Raw genomic sequence first — 26,624 nt, forward strand, 5'->3', positions numbered from 1 at the left:
TAATATGCATATTTAAAATGCTAATATGGTAATTTGACCAAAATATTGAGTGATATATTTTTCATTATTAATATAGCGATTTGACTAAATAATACCAATTTAGAATAATTATTATTATGCCGTATCTATTATTGTCATAATTTATAAACTAAATTTTGTTTCCATACATAAATAGTTTGTAAAAAGGTAGAAAATAAATATAAAATCAAACAGATACACTTTTATTGGGAAAGTGGTTTTTGGCGGGAAAAAATCGCACCAGGTAATGACACGTGTCATTCCTGGTGTCTCTTTTAGTATATAGTAATAGATTAGACCGGCTTTCCTGCTGACGTGGACGGCAGAGTGGAAAATAAGTGAAAAAGTAGCGTATTTTGGAAATTTACGAATCATCGAACAATATTGAAGAAAATAGCTCCATTAACAATAGAAAATCCCAAAAAAACATGTTTATGAATGAGAATTTCCCTAAACAAGTTCAAGATCAGCTTCATCTCCCCACATTTTGTCTCCTCTACCTCCTGGCATTCCATAGCTTCCTGTTTTCATCTGCTTATCACCAGGAAAAAACTCTCAGTTCTCTCACATTCACTTCGCCGTTGTCTTCAGGTTTGTCGCGCCTTCTTTAATGCTTCTGGTGCTTTTTTTTGTTGGTGTTGTTGTTAATTTAATCTGGCATTTTCCGTTTCCTGCAATTCTTTTTCTGCCGCGAAATAACTTGTAATGTATGATTGCTCAATCAATCGGAAACTATTTCGAAGTTGTAGCTAGATTGTTATATCAAATTGCTCATCCAAAAAAAAAATTGTTAGAGGCAGATTGAACGAAAATTGGAAATTCATATAATTGGATCAGTATTTTGGGAAATTCAACCCCCCACCCCACCCACACACCCCCATCTTGTTTGACTCTTTCTATTGGGGTTTTAGAATCATGTGTACAAATGAAATCAAAACAATAACTTACCAAGCTGCTTGGAAACGAAAAAGAACACTTGGTTTTTGCAATTTTTTTTACAACTAAGGTCTTGTATGGATAATGTATGATAGATTGGGTATATGGTGGTGGACTTGTAATCTCTTCAGGTTGAAGTTGTTTATTCAAGGGAGATTCAGTTGCAGGCAGAAGGATAAAAGTGGTAGTGTTAAACTTAAATTAGAGATGTGCATTTTTGTTCAAAAGTTTCAAATACACCTTCTTCTGCAAGAAAGATCTTAATTCTACGTGGTGTACATGGGTAACTGGTCAGTCGAGTTGCTTAACTTTTGGTTGTTTGGGTGATTTGATTGCCAGCAGACATCTTGCTTGATGCAGTTTAGGGTTTTAGTGGGATGATATCATGATCTCATCTTTTTCCTTTTTGTTTTCCCGTTGTTTATTCAATCTTGTTTTTGATGTCCCGTGTAAGATGGTTGTGAAGAGGTTATGGAATCCTTAGGCTACAAATTATTTGGTTGACTGTAATAGTAGCTGCACTTATATTGCTTCTTAATAATCGCTGAGGAGTCTCAGGACCCTTAGAGGGATATTCTTACTGTTCTCCGGCGATAAGAATCTTCATCTCAACGTAAGCATGAGCAGTATTACGTAACCTTGCATCCATGAAGGTTTCAAGTGAGCAAATTTAAAATTTTGGGATTCACTCTTCCAATATTCTTCTTTCTGTTATTGTACTACGGTTTCATGCTATCTCTGTTAATCATGTTTAAAGATGGGAGTTAGGAGGGGTTGGTTCCCTTGTAATTTACATCTTCCTGGGTCTATAAATGAAGTTCAACGCTCCATTGCTGCATAGAAATTGAGCCCAGGTTAAGGCCAAATTCAGGTCTTTTTGAAGCAGAACAACAGTGACTCTGGGCTGATTGTTAATGAATTACTGGAGTTTATTTCAATTAGCGAAATGATGATAAAAAATAACTCTAGCGATCTTGAGTATTTTTATAAAAATATTCGTAGAGTTTAAAATCTGTAATCAAGCGAGGAAGAATGAAATTGTTAACCATCCAAATTTAGCTCCTTATGTCATGAAATGTGGCCTTTATATTATCTTTGCCTCCTTGTGTATCCTTTAAATCATTCACTGAACAGGAAAAGTAAATTGCCACAGATTTGAATTTAAACCAAAAATTGCTGTTTGACAGTTGTAAAAGTGATCCATGTTGGGCGGCCCACGTGAAAGATTTTCATATTTTCTGCCAAATTTCTCACCACAACGATAATACAAAGTATTTAATTTTTTTAAAGGGATTATAAGATTATTGTATATTTTTTTTCCAGAAATTAAAATATTGTGAATTTAACAATAAGCAATTTTCAACCAAAGAGCTAAGCCCAAAAATCTTGCACCAATCAAGGATTAATGGAACCTCAAAATGATTCTCCAGAAGGTTAAAAAGAAGAAACAAATAATGAAATGAAAATGGTGTAAGACCACACACTCTAAGCATGAAGCTCAATTTACCAAGCAAGGATTTCTCATTATCACATTCTTTTTTTTTGGGCAAAGGATTTCTCATTATCACCAAGTGGAATTAATGAAAGTAAGATAAGAGGAAAATATAAATATATTACAGAAAAAATATTATAAGGGATAATAAAAATAATTAAAGTTATACATAAATAAGTAAAATACGTACATTTCAAAGTAGCATGTAAAAAAAAAAAAAACAAAAAGTAAAAAGAGTCAAAATGGAAGTTGTATAAGTCAAATGAAGTCATCAATGTATATTCTCTCCTTCCACTCTGTCCTATCCAACGCCATATTTTCCTCAATCCCAAAAAGGCTCATATCATGCTCAATTATCTTTCTCCAAGTTTTCTTTGGTCTTCCCCTACCCCTTGCAATTCTATCACTTTGCCACTCTTCTAGCCTCCAAACCGGAGCATCACTTGATCTTCTGCTTACATGCCCAAACCATCTTAAACGATTTTCCATCATCTTAAACTCAATCGGTGCAACTCCTACTTTCTCCCTAATAATCTCATTCTTCAAACAATCCTCTCTTGTATGCCCAATCATCCAACGTAACATACGCATCTCCGCCACATTCATCTTATGCACGTTACAATGTTTCACTGCCCAGCATTCCGTGCCGTATAACAACGCCGGTCGAATAGTCGTGCCTAAATTTTCCCTTCAATCATTGGGCATGTTTGGATCACATAGGAACTCCGTGACACTTTTCCACTTCAACCAAACTGCTTTGATTCTATGAGCCACTTCGTCGTCCAATTCCCATCCTTTAGGATAATAAATCCTAAATAACGGAACATTTTAGAGCCTTGGACAATTTTCCCATCTAAGGTAATCGCCCCTGTCTCTCTGTCTTGGACTCCACTAAACTTACATTCCATATATTCAGTCTTGTTTCTACTCAGCCTAAAACCTCGAGATTCCAAAGTTTGTCTCCATACTCCAACTTACTTTCTACTCCTTTTGTTTCATCAATCAACACAATATCATCTGCAAACATCATGCACCAGGTTATACCATCTTGTATTGACCTCGTCAATTCGTCTATGACTATAGCAAAAAGAAACGGGATAAGTGCGGAACCTTGATACACTCTAATCGTAATGGGGAATTCTCCGGTCTTACCAACACTAGTTCTCATACTCGTGCTAACTCCCTCATACATGTCCTCGATGATATCAATATAGTTCCTCGAAATTCCTTTCCTACTTAATTCCCACCAAAGAATTTCCCTTGGTACCTTATCATACACCTTCTCCAAATCAATGAAAATCATATGTAAATCCTTCTTATCCCGATAGTTTTCCATTAGTGAAATATGTTTTCTTAGGTCTTCTCCAAATCAATGAAAACCATGTCCCCGATATGTTTTCTTTTTTTGCAGAGTAAATGGAAGAGGAAGAAGGGGTTTGGGGGGTGTAATGGAGGGTGAAGAATTAAAACCTGTGTTTTACCAATTCTTCCCTCAAATAGTTTGGAAAAAACGGTAAATTAAAAAATTAAAGGAAATTTCAAACACTTTAACTTATTTAAATGGTTATCGGTTAAAAGACCCACACTAAGTTGACACCCCATACAGTTGGGACCTGCCAGAAATAATCCGTAGTTGAGCCCTTTTAAAGATGAACGTTCATAGTTGGGAGTACCTTTATCAATTTCCCTTAAATTTATGAAGTAGTTTCAAATCTAATCACAACCTACAACCTTTTTAGGAAGCACAACACCTTATTCTTGACATAGTGTATGTGACAACTATATCTTGATGATGTGAGTTGTATATTACCATCTATTGCATACCAACAGATTTTTAAGAACTTGTGCACATGTCAAAATGGTTGGTTTGGAGAATAATTCTTTATTTCGTTCTGTTATACATCCATCCATGGCAATGAACCTGAAATGGGCAGGTCATCCACTAATGTGCTAAATATTGGGAAAGATTTGATGATTTTCTAAAGCTTCTTGTCTTCCCACTTTTGCTTAGTTTCCATTCCCTCTAGCATCTTCAGAAAAGAACTTTTTTTTACAAATAAGTCATGTGCGTCAAACCGTCCTTCTATATCCCTCATGATGTAGCAGGGTATTAGAGTCATTTATGTCTTGTAACTGTTCTGGTAGGTTCCACAGTAGCTCCTATAAAGGTCTCAAATTTTTGTGCATGATGCACATAATGGCATCGCAGTCATTTTGTCCTTTGACTCTTTGAGTGTTGGTTTCGTCTTTTGAGCTGATCTATTTGTAGAGGAAGTTCTATACTCTGTTGACGAACAATTCTAGGTCCCTAAAGAGAAGATTCAGAGAACAAGGAAAAGAAAATCGTGGAACTTTATTCCTAATTAAATCACTAGCAGAAATATCAACTATGCCATGTTTGATATGTGTTTATGCAAGGGTCACCAATTCACCCATACTATCATTATCATTATCATTACCCCATTGCCTCAAGAGGCTTCCGCGAGAAGCGGGGTAAGGGGGGGTCGGGTGTACGCAACCTTACCCCTGCAATTGCAGAGAGGTTGTTTCCAATTGACCCAAAAGCGATAACATGACGACAATGGGAATCTTCTACTTCATGGAAAGGAAGCGAAGAGGTTTTAAGAGCCATTTTGATTTAGTCCATTACATCCCACAACCCAAAGAACAAATGAATCTTTGGCTCCATCGGAAATGGACATCCATAATATCAACTCACCTATACTATCAATCAGCAAAAAAAAAAAATTGTGCGTCTTTGTTTAATTCTTATAATTCTTATCAAAGAGATGAATTTTCTGATGAATGGTTCTTAATGTTGCTGCCTTGCTTATATTCTGTAGTTATTTGATCTAGCGGCAAGGATGGTTGTCAAGTTTGAGGTGGATTTAAATGAGCCTCTGGTCTCCCAGGTGAGATTTTGATCATGTGCTTACTTTCAATAACCGTATGGAAAGACTTGATCATTCATTTACCACTCTCTTTTCTATTAACTCAGTGGGTTGCTTCCGTGTCCTTTTGTTTTCTTGCTTTTTCTAATTTCATGCATGATAATACATACTATATGATCGATTCCCATTTTCTCCCCTAAGGTCATAATATCGTCATTTGTATGTTAAAAGGTCAATATATTTTTCAGCTTCTTTCCACAAACTTTTCTCTTGTCTTCAATTTTCCTCAGGATTTCCCCCTTTTTCTTCTTGGTTGAGTAGTTGATGCTCTTAAATCTTAAGCTAGTAATGTAAAACATCCATTCAGGTTGGCCATCTTGGAGAAGCTTATGATGAATGGGTTCACCAGGCTATTGTCAGCAAGGAGGGCCCTCGCTTTTTCGCGAATGACTATCTGGAGGTAAATCAAAGTTGTGTGGTACTGGTACTGTGATTATTTCTTTATTTATTTTTGGAGTTTAATTTTTGTCCCCCTTCGCCACTCAATTGTTTCCTGTTTGCTAGTTCACTTTGTTTGTTTAACCAGGGAATATTAGATGCGTGTATTGGCTGTATCAGGGAGCTGTTAGCATTTGCTGTTTATGAAGATGTTTATTATCACCTCTTGGCTGTTAGTTGTTAATATGACTTTTTATTTTGTTATTTTTGTTAGATGTTATTTGCTGTTTAAGAAGATGTTTTGGATATTTTTTTATTGGGTATTTGACCACTTTATTTTGCTAAAAGAGAAAAGCCAAAAGCCAATCAAAGTGGCAGCCAATTGCCATTCGCCAAACAAGGTGGTTATTGAACTGGAGGCCAATGGGGAGGAACTTGGCCCAAAAATAAAACTTTTATTCTGGTATTTGATGTAATTTCACTACCGAGATGGCTACTAGGGTAGAGAAGTCACATCTAATCAATGGATGGACCACATACCAACATTCACATCCACCATGGCATGAATAGACATATTTTAAAATATAACTTAACTCCAATTGTCCGATATGATTCAAGCTGTGTTCTTGAAAGTATACCTTTTCCAGACTTTGCAAAGGCCAAATACAATTAAATTTTTTTATCTATGAAATGGAGCGTTGTAATAACTTTAAACAATGAAGTGTCTATAATTCCTAATGCTATTATGTAATGTTTCATAAAAAATATTAATGATTATATTACTAATGACTTGAGATGATTATATTAATGATATTAGTTGTGACTAATAATAATAATAATAACAACCACATTAACAACAGGTTTAGATATGCCAATGCTGTAAGTTGTATATTATATGTGATACTAATTTGCCTGTTACAAGTCTACAATATTATGACATTTAGTGATTGTTACATGGATGACTTGCAATATATAACCTGTTAAGAAATTCAAGCATACTTCTCTTTGGAAATATGCAAATTTGATAATCCCTAAATCGGTTTACATGAGACTGGATAGTAATCCCATAAACCAGATCGTTGTAAGCTCTTCGGTTCTTAATTCCTACATATTTCTTGTCTTAATAGTTTGAATTAAGGTACACCAGCTTTAGTGTTGATTGATGCTTTTAATTGCAGAAAAGTGAATGCATGAGTTCTTACCTGAATATTTTCCATGTGAACTAGTTTTTAACTCGCACAAAGTGGTGGGTGATTCCGTTGGTTTGGCTACCAGTTGCATGCTGGCTTGTTTCCGTGTCTATGCAGAGGGACCTTTCCCCTGCTCAAGCAGCAACAGTACTAGTCTCCGGTGTCTTCCTCTGGTCACTGATGGAGTACAGTTTGCACAGATTTCTTTTTCATATGAAAACACAAAGTTACTGGTTAGGTCTCTCTCTCAACTTGCATGTATAAGCCTGGCTGACATTGCTTCTCTAATGCTCTATTCTTTCTGTGCTTTATTAGGTTCTTTTTTGTTAAAAAGTTGGTAAAAGTAATGCTAAATTGAAAACACGATTTTTTATATCAAGGATGCATATTGTCCTGTAATCAGTAACTGAGTTTTTAAACCAAATTTTCAGTTGTTATAGCTGTCCTTCTAAAATGACAATGGTAAGGCTTGTGAATTTCCTAGGGAATAGAAATCTGTCTAACCTTTCATTTTTCATGCTTAGGTCCTTGACTTGTGCACGATTTCCAATTGTATAGTACTCGCTCTGGTTCTTTTTATGCACCCATTTTCCCAAAAGGGGTGTTTTTTTTTTGTTCTGCTCCCACTTCTTTTTTCTATATTTGGCATGCATACATACTTTACCATCTTACCCCTTTCCTCAGTGGAAAGTAATTATACCATTCAACGCTCTCCATCCTACTATAAACACCTTTTTCTTACACCCACTCCACCATTTTATTACCTCTCTCTTAATTATTCCACCTTTTTCGTACACATTACACCACTCACCTCTCCTAGAAACAACAGTTTACAGTAATTGGATGCTTAAAAAAATTGGAGGGAGTAGTATTATTTATTTTGTGACATATGGTTTTTGGTTTGAGGGGGTGGTGTGGGGCTCATCAGTTTTTGTTGGCCTCTTTGTCTTGATTTCAAGTACCTGGCATAGTGGCTTTAAGGTTTTCAGCATGTTGATTCACCTTGGTATATAAATAGAATGGGAATTGTCTCGTTGGTTTTAAAAACTATAAAAATGGCACGGAAACAAATACTCCAACTACTTACCGGAGTTGGCATGTGCAATCTCCTTTCCTATTTCCCTTTCTTAAACAATTTTTACTATAGTATTGTGAATAAAAACTCTGTTTTTCCTAATTACGAGAAGAAAAATAGGGAAATTACTAATGACGTTTCCGACATAAGAGCCTTATGAAGATAAACTATGAGAAGAAAGAGCATGAGGAAAACATAAATCTAAAGGGAAAATACTACATATGAGACCTTGCATAGCACTTAAGAAAATACCATTTAAGCGGGAAAATAAAAACATATACGCACTTAAGAAAATACCATTTAAGCGTGAAAATAAAAACATATACAACTACTGAAAAATAATAAAACCAAGTATTTGCAAGAAAGGGTTCAAATACCAAATGAAACGACTAGTAAGCCCAAATAATTCCAGCTACCAATTCCAGCAAGAGACGAGTGAGGCGTGAGGAATTCCTGAGGTTGACGGAGGTGGCAACGAGACCACACGAACCTCCCTTATTTTCTCCTTTTCTTTTCGATATACTTAAAGGAAGGTCGATAAGAGAGTAGAGAGAGGTGAGCCTTGAGCAGTACTAGGCTACATTGGTTATTTTGATCCTGAACCATTTTTCCGTCTAATTTTTTTCCTCCATCCTATATTAATTACTACATTTTCCTTTTTTGGAAGTTTAAGTTCCACATTAATTGCTACATACATATAAATTGTAACTTTTTTTCAAATAGAAAGAACACAAACATACCGTTCATCTTTTTGAAATCTAACTAGTTGCCCCATATTTGAAACAACCTCTCCGCAATTGAAGGGGTAAGGTTGCGTATGTCCGACCCCCCTTACCCCGCTTGTTGCGGGTGCCTCTTTGGAGGCACTATGATAATGATAAGATGTAGTCTAACTAGTTGCCCCATATTCTCTCTTCACCTTGTTCCCAAATTACACCCTTGCAAATGGTCCCCTCCACTTTTTGCCCTTGCTTAATTTGTGTGCCTCCCCTGCAAAACAAAGGAAGTAGGTTTATTTATTTTTCTTATTTCAAACTATTGTAAAGCTTGTGTTTAACACATTTGTGATGATTCATATTATTTCTACTATTTTCTAAAAGTATATGCGAAAGGTTTGTCATTTCAAACAGAAAAAACAATGCCGGTAGAGACACAATAGCAAGATCGAGTTCTCCATGCAATGCGCAAGCCTCCATTTAAAATTGGAGATTATGTATGGCTTTCTTTGAGTGCTCAAAAGATGTAATGATGTGGGGTTTTTCCAGAAGCTGACGTGGAAGCTTTACAATGAGGTATCGGGTACATGTCATGGTGTAAAAATGCGGTATCGGTCGCGGTCGCGGGATCAGTGCGGTGATGCGGTAACGGAATGGTCTCGGTGGTCGCAGATCGGGTCACGGTGGTGGTCGCGAATCGATTGGTGGGGAAATATAAATATAAAGTAACTAAAAATCTTAGTGAGGAAAATAAAAAAATAAAGAAAATTAAAAATAAAAATAAAAAAGATAAAAAAGAGAAGAAATTCCGTGGGTTAAATGGCAGAGGAAACAAACAAAAAGAGTTAAAACTTTAAAGTAACTTTAATGGAAAAGATAAGTGCCTTTATTAGTTATACTTAAAATAAAATAAATATCTTTGGAAAGATTTCCCCAAAAAAAATGGAAAAGTGTATAACCAGACAACGGTAAATCTTTGTATTAATTAGGCCATGTTCTGTTCACCTTATTTCCACTTATTTCAGGAAAAATAAGTTCAGATAAGTTCAGTTAAGATAAGTTCAGGAAAAATAAGGGTTGGCCAAGTACAATTTATAACTAAACTAAGTTTTGATAAGTTCTAATAAGTTCAGATAAGATAAGTTCTGGAAAAAAAAGTGAAAATCAGGTGAATAGAACGCAGCCTTACATAGTATATCTTTAACTACTTTTCTCCTGCGTACCACCCAAGCCTCACCTATCTCTCTTCTCACGTGGATCCGTAAATAAAAGAATGCTGAAAGTCTCATGAACAGGTGGTTCCGGGGGCCAATATGGCAGATTTCGGCGACTAAAAGCAATAGCTTTGTCAGCCGACTGGTAATTTGGGAATGCATTTCTCAAGTGAGCAGAAGCCCTAAGCCTTCGTTCTCTTTCTCCCTGATTTGGATCCCCAATTTTCAGATCTGGTTTTCCAAAACCCTAACTAACAAGTTGGTTTTTCTGGTCAATTCGCGAATACCTCGCTTTACTCTGCCGATTTTGGTCCGTAGCGATAGGAGAAATATCGCCCTTTTGGGAAACGACGTGACAAATTGGCTAGTATCGTATTGCCAATGTGAAAATTCGAGTCAACTCGGGCGAACCGAGTTAACTCGGCCGAGTTTTTATTCCATGGTACACGCTGACGTTCTTTAAGGCAAACCTGCTAAACAAGAATATTTCTTAAGGAATATTCCCTGAGATGCCTAAGTAAGTATTTATTAGAGAGAGAAAGTAAGGGGTGTTTTTAGAGGGAAGACAGAGCAAAAAATAGTGTAATTGTAGGTAAGAGAATTGTGTCTTTTCCCCTTGGGAATTGGAGTATTTATAGCACTAGGGTTATTGGGAATTGCCCTAAAACTTAGGCACATGATTTGGCCAATCATTAATATTGAGTGACATGTATCCTTGGAGGTTGGCCTCCTTTTGTGTAAAGGGCTTTAATAGGCCTTTATGCACTGAGCTAATGTTTATGGACCTTATTTAGAGGTCTTGCTGATGTACCTAGTTGTTTAAACCCTCGTACAAAAATATGTATGAGACAATACTTATTACTTTCCTATAAGCCACGTGGCGTGACTAAATTGTTTCTACCTAGACATGTATTTTGTGTGACATCATTTGCCCCTCAAGAAGGGTATTTCGGGAAGGCTTCTTATGCAGTTGCCCTTATTGATCTTCAAAACTCTCAAAAGAAGATCTGGACGTGCTTAGAGGAGGACACATGGCTCTCTCACTTTTTCACCTTTTCCCCTCTATAAATATCTCTATGAAACTTCACTTTCACATTGTCATTTTTTTTCGTGAAATCAAAGAGCATTTTAGAGGCGATTTTCGGCCTTCTGAACCACCATATAGACGATTTCAGACCACCGTCAACCACCGCAAGATATTCATTCAACCAAGCCTTGTTCTTCAGCTGTTCTTGAGATTTTGTAGTTCATCGACTAGGGTATTTAAATAACTTTGTACTGTTTCCTTTTGATCTTAAAGGTAACTTCTTTTCATGGTAACTTTTATTTATGAATGTTAGTCCTTCTTCTGCTGTTTCTCTATTCAAGACGACATGCCGTTCTGGTTTTTAGGACGGCAAACATTTTTGGCAAACATTGAGGGATTGTTTCACCCACGTAATAAACCAGACATTCGTCTTCCCTTATGTAGGACGTTATGGCAAGGACTAAGGAGACGGCTAACGTGGGTCCACTAAACCGTAAAGATGGACGGGACCTTCAACCTGGTGAAGGGTCGTCCTATCATGAGGAGGTAGAGGAAACCTTGGAGGCGTCTATTGTCGCTGAGGATTATGAAGGGGAGTGACCAACGTTGTTGGACGATGAGGAGGTTGAGGAACCATAAGAACCGAAGAAATCGATGGTTGTCGCTTCGGGAAAAGAGGAAACACAACTCTTGTCGTATGAGATCTTCCCGTCCAAAGGATGGTTGGACTATCTTGCTGAGAACGGGTACAACTATATGGTGAGCTTGAAGGTACAAGGCGGTTTTGAGTTTCGTATGCCGACTAACGAACGGTGCACCATAAACCAAACGACATGACTTTGTAACAATACAATCCTAACAAAGGATCTTTTCCTGATCGTCGGCCAAAGGGGGATCTTGTGAAATCCTAAATAGGCGTACATGAAACTCATTATGGCATGCTCCGCCGAAGAATCGACGAGTCGATCAACTTTTGGCAAAGGAAAATTGTCTTTTGGACAAGCTTGGTTTAAGCCGGTATAATCCACACACATTCTCCACGTGTCGTTGGGTTTTGGAACCAGTACCACATTTGCGGCCCACTTTGGATATTGGCTTTCTTTGATAAAGCCTTCGTCCAACAGCTTTTGAACTTCGGCCGTGGCTACTTTGTTTCTTTCTTCTCCATGATTTATTTTCTTCTGACGAACATGTTTCATATTGTCATCTACGTTCAATTTGTGGACGACAATGTTAGGAACAATGCCAGACAATTCCTCAACGGTGAATGCAAAGACGTCTTCAAATTCTCTGAGTAATGCGACCTATCCTGCCGCCAACTGATCGTCAGGAGAAATTCCAATTAGTACTGCGCTCTGGTTTCTCGAGGTTCAAAATTACATCATAATGCGCCTCAACAGGTTCAGGCCGTCAGTCTTCTTTCATGTGGGCCGTGATCAGTGTCAAGGACTCTGTCCTTTTACCTTTAAAAAAATTGATATAAATAATCCCAACTTTCACACATCTTCTAAAAATAATCCCAACTTTGGATTATTTAAGAATAATCCAAACTTTAGGGGTTACCTTCTCAAAATAATCCGAAGTCTATTTTTCTTGTCATTACTAATCCATTTTGGGTCTATTGTACATAGGCAAATTAATAGTTTGGATTATTTTAAAAAGATATATCCAAAAGTTGGGATTATTACAAAATAATCCAAAATTGGGATTATTTTGAGAATATGAGTGAAAGTTGGGATTATTTATGTCAATTTTTCCTTTACCTTTTTTGTCACGACATCTTCGCTTTCCTCCGTCTTCCTTTACGTCTGTTCCCCATGTCGCTGGGCTGAGTGTCATTAAATAACAGTCCCTTGTCTGTTGTTGATTACCATAAATGGTGCTGGTCGTTAACATCAGGTGGGTTACCACCACAGCTTGACTTTGTTCAACGTTGGTCGGCCAAGAATGATATCATATGCCGTGAGATCTTTTACAATGATGAAACATACATCTATTTCTCGTTTCAGCGCTCGATCGCCTATTCTTAGTGGCAGAGAGATGACAGTACACCTACACCTACACCTACACCTACACCTACACCTACACCTACACCTACAGAGTGAATCACACTTCCTCCGAAGCCGATTATAGGATATTAGATTTCCTCAATAGTTTTGGGGTCGTTTCGTAGTTGGTTTAAGCATTGAAGGCTAATGATGTCCGATGAACTGCGGTATCAATAAAAAAATTTCTTACCCTCAGATTGGAAATTTATAACTCAACGACCAATGGATCGTCATGGGGGGTAGCTAGCTTTCGTTGTTCTGACTCAGAAATGTCCATTTATCTGTATAAGTTTGTTGATAGCATTGCTTGGCTCAACCTATTGCTAGATTCCTTTCGCCCCCGTCTGGTGGGTCCTCCGGCTGCTAGCCCACCAGAGATGAAAGCCACAAATTCCCCATCGCAGAATTTGCCCTCGTCTTCTGAAGGAGGCGGCACAATTGTTTTGTACGACTTCCTACCAGTGTTACTGACGTCACTCGTGCTTCTACTAATGTATTGTTTCAAAAAACTTTGGCGGTCAGTCCGCCAAGGGTCCTATTGAGACTTCTGCAATCCCTGTTTCATGGCCTATGTCTTCATGAAATTAACAAAACAATTTCAGGTCTCAGCTTTCAGCGGCGGATTTCATGGAAAGTGGACGTTCCAGTTCTAGCTTTGTTCCTACGTCCATCAGGATTATACACACATCTGTGTTGTACTCGAAGCGTTCTCCATCATGGGGTCGTCCTTTCTTTTGGTCGTGTGCCGGCGGACGCTGATCTTGCTCCTTCGAGATGGCCCACGTGCCATTGGATCAAGCGGTTTTTCTGTCACCTTTGTCCTTTCCACTCAGGGTGAACCGAGTCGGCATCCTTTGTGTTAGAATCCAACCTTCCTTTACTTGTATTTCTCTTTTCTATTGCTTTCTTGGATCTTTCTAATAGTTTTCTAGGCTAGAGAGAGAATTATTATGTTACTGTAATTCCAGTGTTCACTGGCAAGTTTTAGCTAATTCAAAATAAACCTCTATGAGGGGTATGAACCAATACCTCTCATCAGAAGTTGCCTTTGCTTAATTCATGTGTTGTTGCTAGCCTTTATAGATATTGTGCTGTCGCATGCTTTTAAGCTTTCTAAGACCAACAAAGTCTCCCTCGAAACAGATACACTCTCGTCGACGGTCCCGCTTGTGCCTGCTGCGCGCACACAAGCGCCCCGTTCGACCCTCGACCTCGCTCTTGTCGCCAATAGGCAAGAGTGCCCTTTCAGAATCAGACGCTTACTCGTGCCCCTACGAGTCACAAGACACTCATTCCGCACAAGGCTTGCCTCCTTGCCGCCAATAGGCAAGAGGGCGCCGCACGGTTCCGGTGTCAAAACATTCGGACCGTGACACTTTGGGTCTTTAGGGACGCTGCAGATTTATGTGGCGTGGATGAATGCCTCGGCCTCGTCCCAAGACCTCGTCCATCCACTTGACACTCTTCTTGACCAAGTAGAACTTGAAAGACCCCTTGATGAAGTTATCGAAGGCCACCTCGTCCGTTAAATTAGGAATTTGGCCGGACTCCAAATTGAAACGTTTTACATAGCTCCTTAGTAACCCGTCTTTTGCTTGTTGGATGCGTCCCAGATGCATGCTGGTTTTTCTTTATTCCTTATAGGCCATGAATCGAGTGGAAAACAAGAGTTCCAGCTCGGCAAATGAGGTGATAGTCCAACAGTTTTCCAAACCATTTGGACGCTACGCATTTCAGCATGGCTGGGAAGTATTTTCAACATGTGGCTTCATTTGTTTGTTGGACATACATGTGATGACGGTATGTCACCAGATAGTCAGTGGTGCCGTCGTAGGCATCAATGTGGGTGTCTTGACCTTGGGCTCTTTAGGTGTATTAATTATAGCCGCACAGAATGTTGTTGTGTGCCCAAGCGTCATGGTGGTCGTCCCTTACTCAATGGTGTGCCCAAGCGTCATGGTGGCTTAGTTTTAAGAAGCGCGAAGCGCACCGAAGGGCACAAGGGCCCTGGAGCTAAAGCGCAAAGCGCAAAGCGAAAGCACGAGCTTTTCGTAGGTGAAGCGCACCTTAAGTGCCAAAAACCTTTAAAATCACTTCTAGAACATATTTTGTACTTAAAACAATACTCCCTCCGTATTTATTTAAGGGATACACTTACCTTTTCCGGCCGTATTTATTTAAGAGATACACTTGCCATTTTTAGTAACTTATCAACCACACCATCTAATTAAATAATACATCTAATATACCCTATCACCCACCATCCTATTAAACAAATATTTTCATAAACCCACCTCACCCTCCACCCACCAAAATGACATGGTCCCCACATATTTAATTATTAAAATATCTATCCAACCCCACTTGCTTTATTATTTTATTTCATTCAATTATTCTTCTTAATACCCGTGCCCGGCCAAGTGTATCTCTTAAAAAAATACGGAGGGAGTATGATACTTATATTATAAATGCATAAATTAAAAAAAAAAGCAGAGAATAAAGGTGTAAAAAAAATGAATTAAAAACAGAATAACAAAAAGAATAGAATAAAAAACATAATAAAAAAAGGAACAAAAAAATAAAAAATAAAAAATAAAATAGAATAAAAAAACCATGTAAAAGAAGAATAAAAAACAAATAAAAAAACTAAATAAATAAAGCTAGAAAGTAGAAACCCACAACCCCTTAAATACTTAATCCCTCAAATTATAAAACCCTATCCCCTCAAAAAATCATAAACGCACAACCCCCACAGAAGAAAAAAAAAAGAAAAAAAAAGAAAAAGGGCGCAGAGTATAAAGGAGATCAGAGGTGAAAATCGAGAAAGAAACGAAGATGGAGAAGATGAGTAATCAAAATAAAAGATAGAGACGAAGAATGAAAATCGAAAAAGAGGGAAAAAAAGAAGAGAAATTGAAACAGCAATTAAACATCCCTGGAGATGCGGGATTTACCGGCGAGACCGTGGCTGGAGGAAAATCGTAGCTAGGGTTTTGGAGAAAACCCAAAATTGCAGCAAACTGAGATTCTCTCTCCTAAACTGACTTTCTGCCTGTTATTTCCCAGCAAAAACCCATTTAAAATGGGCCACGTGATTCTCACGTGAGTAATTATTCAATTCAAAACAGAAACTTTTCTTTTCCTGCGCTCCCCATACAAGAAGCGTGCGCTTCAAAAGAAGCGCGCTTCCAAAGAAAGCGCCAAAGGCGCGCGCACCTTGCAGGTCGCTACGCCATTTTTCCCCGGCGCGATCTCAGCTGCGCCCCTGGTTCCCCCGCGCTTTTAGCGCACTAAAGCGCGCTTTTTAAAACTAAGCATGGTGGTCGTCCCTTACTCAATGTGGTGCCGAGTTTCTGATGTATTGCGACTAGCTAGCTCAAAGGGACGATCCAACATTACTGGTGTGGATCTGGTGTCCGATAGCTCATCTGCAACATCTTAAAGTTGGTATCCCATATGACGACCACTGTTGTCAAATTGCCTTCCTTGGTTATTCCTTCGCGATGACTTTGGCTTTTGTCGGGCACTCCTCTATAATATATGGCCATGCTTTTTGTGTCTGGAATGACGCGTTCATTTCTTGTTTGAGACTTGCTAACATTTGCTCAAGTGAAAACGGTAATTGCGAAAACTTTGGCATAGAAGAGGCAAACCGTCTCTTCAATGCACGCCATACACCTATTTGTCTGACAAGTCATCTGACGAAGGAGACCAGGTCTCGGCACCTCAACCGCCTGGCACAATACTAGATCTGTTTGTTGTACGGCTTCAGCGTCAGGTTCTTGACCTGCCATGTTACTGTACCTCCCCACACACGACTCCAAATGTGATGTGGGGTTTTTCTGTGAAAACTTTCTAGGGAGATATCGGGTACACGCTGACACCTTCTTCAAGGCAGCGTGTAAAACAAGAATACTTCCTAAGAAATATTCCCTCCGATATCTAAGCATTTACTAGAAAGAGAAAGTAAAGGGCGTTTTAGAGGGAAGGCAGAGCAAAATATAGTGTAATTGTAGGTAAGAGAAAAATTTCTTTTCTCCTTGGGAATTGGAGTATTTATAGCACTAGGTTTTTTGGGAATTTCCCTAAAATCTAGGTACATGATTTGGCAAATCATTAATGATGTGACATATGTCCTTGGAGGTTAGCCTCCTTTAGTGAAAAGGGCTTTAATAGGCCTTTATGCACTGAGCTAATGTTTATGGACCTTATTTAGAGGTTTTGCTGTTGTACCTTAGTTGTTTAAACCCTTGTACGAAAATACGTATGAGACCATACGTATTTCTTCCGTATAAGCCACGTGGCGTGACTGAATTGGTCCTACCTGAACATGTATTTTGTGTTACATCATGTACAACAACAAGAAGGGGAAGGTTACTTAGGAGTTCCCATCGTGCGGAGGGGTTCCTAAGTTTTTTTTCCTTACCTTGTAAAAAAAAAAAAAAACAAGAAGGGGAAGGAAGAAACTATCAGAGAAGGGCCGTTTACAATTGTTCATCGGGAGAATTATGACATATTTCAAATCCTTCTTGGTGATGGTGTGTGTGCTTCCCTTGGTGCTAGTGATATTGTTTCATGTTTTGATGGTGGAACTTGAGGGTAAGTTCTTTCCAAGGAGGGATCGATGCGTTACCATGCATACATTGCATAATTTCCTTGAGTTGAGTTCTACTACTAATAGGATTCTCCATATCTTAGTTTACTTAGAGCTTGTTTTGAGTTAATTTTTTTTTTAATTTTTTTTTCCAGAATTCTATTGCCGATTGAAAACTAATTTCTTTGTAGTATTTTATGTTATCATTAGCTGATTGTTTTTAGTCTTTTCTAAGCCTTCTAGGAGTCTAATTAGGCGTGACTTATGTGCCTAAATTGGCTTTCATGCTTTTAAAGTATCCCAGATTGTGTTCTCGTGTTTAACAAGTGAAGTTACACATAAACCCTTCGATTAGGTGAGTGAAACCTGATTTAAGAGAGGTTTGATTAGTTAGTGAGTGAAGCTAATTCAATCCATCCCCGAAACCTTCCTAAATCTTGAGGTTAAGGTAACTGAAGCCATAAAATCATATTTAGAACCCTTAGGTGTTAACGAACGAGTGAAGCTTGTTAAAATCTAAGCTAAACGCTCAAGATTCACATCACGTGCTCTTCAAAGAATTTTATCTCAAAATATTGTGCACCATTTCGACTAACCCTTAAAATATTAATTTCGTTCTTTCTTTGGTATCATCACAATTATGTAACATGATCAAGTTATTTTACAACTATGTTAACATAGGTATCAGTGTCGGATATGGGTGCATATCCAAGTGTCAGACATATTACTATGTTAGGGCTCAAATTATGGGAACAATAACAACACTGTCTTTAGATTGTACGTCGATGTACGGACAAATTTCTGATTTCAGAAGCTGAGTTTGCTTTTCACATTACAAATACATGTTCACACATTTTAGGTTGCCTTGTTTGCTAGTTCTTGTTGAATTTTGATTATAAGCATATATTGCATGATTTCTCGTTCTATGAATACTTGGTAGTTGAAGTATATGGTTTCATATTGTTATCATCGGAGTGTCAAGTAATTTGTAATCGACATGAGTTTGTAAGACAAAGTAAAGAGTAAAAGTTCATAACAATTGGTTGCAGGGCAAACACCATGCATTATCTTCTTCATGGTTGCCACCATAAACACCCCATGGATGCACTGCGACTTGTCTTTCCTCCAGCTGGAGCAGCAATTCTTTGCGTACCAGTATGTCCGACTTCCCTTGATTTTGTTGTCATTCTGTTCGAAGTTGAATATTTAATGCTAATGTATCAAAGTTACTTTTTATGTAAGAGGATGTGGTGGTAACTAGTTGGACGAGGATAACTTTTTAAAGAATATTCCCTCTGTTCCATAATGTTCCTCATGTTTAGTTGTTTACTATTCATATGGTCAAAGTTTAAAAACTTTAACCACAATTAGTAGTATAAAAGAGAAAAACATTAACTTGTGGGGATCTCATTGGATTCATTTCAATAATAAATTTTCTAAATATCAATTTTTTATATTTTTACTAATGCGAGATTAAAACTATTAATGGCCAAAGTAGTGCATTGGAGACCGCGCATAATAAAAAAGTGAGGAACATTATGGAACGGAGAGAGTATAGGCTAACCTTTATGATGTACTTGGCGATAATGGTGTGACTTTTATTGAGAATTGGAGTGACTTGCCGTTCTATGTTAATAGACCACCTCATGATAGAATTTACTCAGGTGTACTTGGGCTGATTGTCCTCGCATGTCTCAAAAATTAAGTAATCTTTGCCTTAGTAAAATGATGTTTTCGTGAGAGCAAGAACCTTTTGATCAAATATATTGGACAAGACATGTGCGAAGTCTTGCTTTTACATGTTCAATCTCAGGAGTTAAGGTTTGTATTGCCAAAAGACGGGGATGCAACTCCAGAAGGATAACTATAACTCTGAAACCACTGATTGTGTATGAGACCTAGATCATGTTCATCTTTCTCACTACACTTGTCACCATAACGAAAAGCTTCCATATCGGCACAACTTGTGATTCAAGGTTGAGAATACTGAAGGGATGCCGTCTTCATGAATGGGATTGACTACACTATAATTGGCTAGAAAATTAACCCATGCTTATTTATATCAGATAACTTTCCTGGTTATGTTTTCTTTCTTTTGGAACCTTTGTCATAGCATAGTAGTTTTTGGCGTCTGCTACCAAAATTACCTGAAAAACAGGGGAAAACAAAGTTATCAAGGAGTATGAAGAATTTAAATACAGATATTTTAAACTTTAGAAGTTTTATTATTGTCCTTGGCTTTTCACACTTCAGTGCCTTTTCTTATCACAGCAGCAACAAGCCAACAACCCAATCTAATCATAATCACCAACGAAAGGGTTTGTGGAAGTCTAGCTATACCCAGCCATAACTTTCACATGGAAATTATTTTCCAACCTAAACCTATTTATTACCATTTGGCTTTTCTGACTGTTTGCTATGTGTAAGAAAAATAAAATATGTTTTAAGCAAGGAAAGGTAATATTTTATTTGGGCATTGTAACATTTTATGGTCAACGTTCGTACAAAAGTGAAAAAATATAACAATCTATGGTCAAAGTTTGTACCAAAGTGAAATTATGATGAATGAAAAGGGACGGAGGGAGGACTAGTTTGTTTCTTCCGAACTGATAATTTTTTATTTGATTTCCAGATTTGGAACATAATTAGGGTTTTTTCTACTCCATCTGTTGCACCCGCTTTATTTGGTGGTGTATTGCTGGGATACGTAATGTATGATACTACTCATTATTATTTGCACCATGGACAGCCAGGCACAGGAGTTCCTAAAAAGCTTAAGGTAATAACATATGTTGAAGTGCTGAATGTCCTATATGTTGTAAACTTGTAATGCGAAAGTTAGCACAATTGTTTTTTTAAAACTTATTTTACTGCAGAAATACCACTTAAATCATCATTTCCGAGCTCAAACGAAGGGGTTTGGAATCACCTCCTCCTTATGGGACCATGTGTTTGGAACATATCCCCAACCCAAAGTCGTATCTTGACAATGGTATTCAACACTTCTGCTGATGCATACAGATTGTTGTAAAGCCTGTGAAACTACGGAGATAATTTCAAAGCAGGGGCCTGGAATGCAGAGTTTCTTATTCACCATTTTATTAATCTTTGAAGTAGTGTGATATCTAATTACTTTTCTGGATGCCTATATTATGTAAAATAGTGTATTATGTGAATTTATGCTAATATGTCATGATGAAAGATTAAATGAATTTATGCTAAGTGTGTATTTAACAAGCAAAACAATTCCTCCGTATTTATTATGTCTTTATTGATATGAGGTTAAGGCCAGAATGGTACAAGGAAGTTGGCTTCTCTGAAAGCAAACTTTGACGACCTAGTGATCAGAGCAAAATCTTAAGTTGAAATTATATATGTGGCAATTGATTATGATTGTATGGTATCACTATCTATTATCTAATTAGAAGACATGAACTCATGCTAGAATCGTGTTCGGCGCAGTGGCACATGATGTGAGGGGATTTCTCACACATCACATGGGTATTTTAGTAATTTGTATCAACAAACAAATAAAATAATAACGGGTTTTTCATGAGATACCCCCGAGGTTTAAGTTTATTCACCAGGTACCCTCGTTGTTTCAGTAATCCACCAGGTACCCCTCAGGTTTCATTTTCTCGCATGACTTAACCCTGCCGTTAAGTGGCCGTTAGAAACTTTTTTTCACCAGGTACCCTCGTAATTTATTTCACCAGGTACCCCTGAGGTTTCTTAGTTTTTCACCAGGTATCCTTATGTTTTATGGTAATTTCACCAGATACCCCTGCTCACCAACAGCTACTTTTTTTTAAAAAAACTGGCTGGTATGGAACTGCATTCCATAAGTCCATAAGTCTTTCTGGGTTGCTGCAAATGCATACAACCCATATGTGTACAACAAGGCAATGGAGAAGATTGCCAAAATTGATCCAAAGGTTGTTGATTATCTGTCCCAAGTGCCAAAGCAGTGGTCAAGGCACAAGTTTGAACCACAAGTGGTTTATGATCACAACACCACCAATTTTGTTGAATCTTTCAACGCTTGTACCAAGCCTTTTAGAGACATGCCAGTGTACACTCTGATGGAAGGTAAATGTTCTATCTTTACTGCTTTTTACACTGTGGTTGCATATGTTTTACACCACCCCTGTCCTTTTTATTAATACATTTTCTGTTTTGCTGCTTTATTTTGTTTGTGCTTGGATGCTTGGATCTAATAGAGGCTGGGAGTTGGTGTATGAAGAAGATTGGGTCTAGATTTGGCAAGGCTATAGAAATGGGACCAAACCAATTGACTGAATATGTTGCTGGGGTATTAGAAGAGAGGAGTCAACAGTCTAGGTTTTGTTCTGTAACAGCTGCTGTGGGAGGGGAATATGAAGTGAAAGAGGGGGCTGTCAAATACCCTATTAAGTTAGATGCAAGGACTTGTGGTTGTGGAGTATGGCAAATATCTGGCATACCTTGCAGACATGGCCTTAGGGTTATTTACCACCAAAGACTTGAGGCTACTGATTTTGTGTCTCACTACTTCAAAGGGCAAGCATACAAGTTAACTTACTCAGAGCACATGCACCCCATGCCTGACCCAACCCAATGGCCTTCTTTTGACCTTTCTATTATCCTCCCACCACCCATGAAGAGAGCATCAGGTAGACCCCCTAAACTGAGAAAAAGAGGTAAACATGATACTAGAATAAAAAACATTAGAATGCCATTTTTTATAGCTCCATGCATTAATTTCTTTTGTTGCTCGAGTTTCTTCTTCATTTGGTGAATTTCTTCATTCAAGCTTCTATTTTCTTCAATTTCTCCTTCCTTTGTGCTACCTTTGTTGTTTCTCATTGGCAGTGGTTGCTCAATGCTTCCCTTGCACCACTTGAAGTTGTCACATAAGTCACACTTGTAATATAGTTTTTGAGGATTTTTCATTGTTTCAGAACTTCTTATTGCAAAATTTTTCCCACATATGTTGCATGTTTTGTTTGGAACTACAACGTATGAGGATTCATACGTTGTAGAGGAAGATTGAGATTGAGAATATGAGCTCATTTGAAAGTGAGTTGGGAAATAGGGAAAATATGAGTTGGTTAATGGGAAGAACAGAAAGTTGTAGTGAAGAGTTGCTGATGCTCCCCCTTTAAATAGAGAAGGCTCACCAACGGCTAGTTTTTTTAGCCGTTGGTGAGCTGGGGTATCTGGTGCAATTACCATAAAAACATAAGGGTACCTGGTGAAAATCTATGAAACCTCAGGGGTACCTGGTGAAATAAATTACAAGGGTACCTGGTGAAAAAAAGTTTCTAACGGCCACTTAACGGCCACTTAACGGCAAGGTTAAGTCATGCGAGAAAATGAAACCTGAGGGGTACCTGGTGGATTACTGAAACAACGAGGGTACCTGGTGAATAAACTTAAACCTCGGGGGTATCTCATGAAATATCCGAATAATAAATGAAAGAGAGGAAAATGACAGAAAAAGAAGATAGAGAAAAAGTTGTTGTGAATAAAGAGATGAAGAGGAGAAATTAGGAGAGAACAACTGTGTGTTTTATTTAGGGATGGCAACGGGTAGGATCTGGACCGAATCCTCTAGAATCCAGATCCAGATCCGTTTTTTAGGCAAGGATCCAGATCCTACCCGGATCCACTGGGTAATGAAATTGAGGATCCAGATCCGGATCCTACGGATCCGGGTCCAAAACGGATCCAAAACGGATCCTAACTTGTTTTTTCATCAAACGTCCCTAATTTTAATTTTAACCTTAAAACATAGTTTAATAATTCTTCAATAACAACGCTATTTGTCCATAGTCCATACAAGCATTCACTAAAATCAAATTTAACAAATCCAACATAAATAATATTAAAAGTTCAACAAACTTCAATAATGTTACAATTTTTAATCCTTAACAAATTACAATATTACATCTTCCCTTCTTCACTTGATCTACCAAGAGTACCAACTCCAAGAGTAACAATCTGAAAAACACAACAACAAATTCAGCAAATAACCAATCAAATAACCAGATATATATTACTACCTTAATCAAATAACTAAATATATATTACTAACCAATCAAATTCAGCAAATAACCAATCAAAATCTTCATACGTGTTTGATAACACCGATTTCATTCAAATCATGTTTGGAATTCAGATTTAAATTGCGAAGCTTTCAATTCCGAAAATTGAAATGAACTTCTTGTTTACAAACACACCATTATGTGTTTCATGTCTTCAATGAGGGACGAAGTGGGAACAACTCCAATTAAACGTCCCCAAATTAACCCAAAATTCAATGTCTTTTCACATTTTAAACCCAACATTTTGCTGAAAAAACGAGCAAAATAACGACAAAAAACGAGTAAATAACTGAGCAAAAAAATCCCAAGAAATAAACAAGCAAATAACCAGATTATTTAGGCCTAAATCGAGAAAAAAACGAGCAAAAGAACGACCAAATAACTGATAAAAAACGAGCAAAAAATCCCAAGAAATAAACAAGAAAATAACCAGATTATTTAGGCCTAAATTGAGCAAAATAACGAACAAAACAACGAGCAAAAAACTGAGAAAAAACGAGCAAAAACATTAAGTATTTGAGTACCTGACTCGTCGATGGCCGGTGTAGGGTTGTCGCTGCTCGTCTGCTTGGTTCGCTGGCCGTCGGCTGGTGGTCGGCTGCTTGGTTCGATGGCCGTCGGCTGGTGGTCGGCGGCAGAGAGAAGAGCAAGATCTGCAGCGAGACTGCGAGAGAGAGGGAACGAAGGAGAGGGAAACGGCCTAACGGGCCTGCTTTGAGGAAAGAAGAAATTTAGGGTTTAACTCTTAGTTTTATATTTTATATTTTAATTTTTTTAAAATAAAAACGGGTAAACGGATCCGGATCCGGGTAATTACTTAGGATCCGATCCAGATCCGTTTTTAAAACCAAGGATCCAGATCCTACCCGGATCCGTCGGGTCCAAAAAATGAGGATCCATATCCGCTGAAAACGGATCTGGATCCACGGATCCGGGTCGGGTCCATTACCCATTGACATCCCTAGTTTTATTCCATGAACAATAGGGTATATATACATACAATAGAATAGGGTTTGCTTGGAGAATAATAAACCCTAGATCTAGAATATTCCAGAAAGATACTAGGGGTATAATGGACATCCACATAATATTTCATAACATTCCCCCATGGATGTCCATTGTTGAAGATTATGCCTCGTTAAAACCTTACTAGGAAAACCCTGTGGGATAAAAACTTAGTGAAGGAAAAAGAGTACATCGTTCTTCATAATACGCTTGAGATGTTGCCTCATTAAAAACCTTAATAGGAAAACCCAGTGGGACAAAACCTTGGTTAAGGGAAAAAGAGTGCAACGCGTATTTCTCTCCCTGATGAATACATCAATTGAGATTTTCTTGTGCGATCTATCCAATATTGTTGAATGGCTTCTCAAATGTAGCAGCATGAAGTTCCTTGAAAATTGATTCTCCAAAACTTAACTTGAATCTTCAATTCTCCGCTTGAATAGATGAGGTGAATATTTCTATCTCCAATGTTTTGAAATAATACATGTAAGATCATGTGCTTTTCTCTATCTCATTCGATACATTTGTTTTCAATTTTCCCGATGAATAATATAATAATTCTTTAGCTTCACCTGAGATAAATACATTTTCTTGTACATGATATTACAAAACTTATCTATACACATTGGACATATATACCTTCTTCCGGAGGTAATAAATGGTAGTTTTCGGTCAATATTGATCAAACTTTCTTTGGTCATACTTTCATGGCAATACATGATAAATAACAATACCATCGTCCAACTGAGGTATAATATAGCTAATAATGTTATTTATGGTTCTTCGGGACCATAACATAATATCCATTGGAAGAACATTACATACCTTTATCTTATATTTTAAGATGATTCATATTTGTACAAGAATTCTTTCATGAATAAATTAATATCTATATTTCAAAACTCTCAAGTACTCAAACTACAGGTTGAGACGACATTCCAAAAACACTCTTTTAGAGTTTTGATAATATCTCATCAATGTCGTGACATTCATATGCAAAACTTAAGGATTTGATGTTTATGAACATCGTGAATAAGTTCTTCGGGAACTTTTCTTATTTGCATAATTCATAACATACTATTAAATCAATATTATATTTCTTTTGCAACTACTAGCCCAATGAAGCAGAAATCTCATCTTATAAATTTCCATAAAGTTGCAAATCCGTCTTACCATTATTTGGATTCATATTTCATATACGACATCATAATAGTTTTGAACATGTTATATGAAATTATAACTAGATAATTCTATATCATACCATGATAAAACATAAAACAAACTAAATGTATGATGAATGATGCATTTACTTATTAACTACATATGTATATGAATGTAGGACTCAAATGCAAAACACTGCATAGTGTGGATATTTCAAATCCATAACTTGTTGGATTTCAGGCCCATGAGCTCATTTGATCATTATAGTTATGTCTACATCGAAACAGACATAGATTTACAATCCCCTATTCAAAATCCATTATTTCTCGCATATGCATTATATTTCGGTTCCATCATCTACCGGTATCATCAAAGTTCTTAAACATATATTTTGCATGCTATTCATCAATGATATCTGAATATTTATTCAATAGGTACCATTCATTTTTCCTCACGGGCCATCTATTATTATTCAGATATCTATACCACTTCAAGAGTATTTCATACACTATATAATTAATAGTGTTATCTTTATTTTCAAAAATATCATCAACTGCATTATCTTGCCATCCTTTTCATATAATCAATATGTTGGAACCGTATATATAATCTACACTTCAGGTGTAGAGATTTAAATAAATATTAGCAAGATATATATTTCTCAACACTTACTATATGTAACATCGAGCACTATGACTATCATACACCTTTATGCCTTTGAACATGTAACAAT

The 26,624-nt window shown here is 37.4% G+C and overlaps 2 protein-coding genes across 2 annotated transcripts; both read left to right on the forward strand.

The window, feature by feature from the left end:
• The first annotated feature begins 434 nt into the window (after positions 1–434).
• On the forward strand, positions 435–20,914 carry LOC110798277 (dihydroceramide fatty acyl 2-hydroxylase FAH1). Its single transcript, XM_022003453.2, has 7 exons — positions 435–609; positions 5,290–5,358; positions 5,705–5,797; positions 7,002–7,198; positions 18,689–18,794; positions 20,272–20,418; positions 20,516–20,914. The coding sequence occupies exons 1-7, from the start codon at positions 457–459 to the stop codon at positions 20,624–20,626; spliced, it is 876 nt and encodes a 291-aa protein (XP_021859145.2). The 5' UTR covers positions 435–456; the 3' UTR covers positions 20,627–20,914.
• A 125-nt stretch (positions 20,915–21,039) lies between these two features.
• On the forward strand, positions 21,040–22,416 carry LOC130467412 (uncharacterized). The gene is made up of 2 exons (XM_056835916.1): positions 21,040–21,728; positions 21,860–22,416. Exons 1-2 carry the CDS (start codon positions 21,545–21,547, stop codon positions 22,414–22,416), a joined length of 741 nt encoding a protein of 246 aa, XP_056691894.1. The 5' UTR covers positions 21,040–21,544.
• The last annotated feature ends 4,208 nt before the right edge of the window (positions 22,417–26,624 follow it).

The sequence above is a fragment of the Spinacia oleracea genome, chromosome 2, assembly GCF_020520425.1.
Source record: "Spinacia oleracea cultivar Varoflay chromosome 2, BTI_SOV_V1, whole genome shotgun sequence".
Classification (NCBI taxonomy): domain Eukaryota; kingdom Viridiplantae; phylum Streptophyta; class Magnoliopsida; order Caryophyllales; family Amaranthaceae; genus Spinacia; species Spinacia oleracea.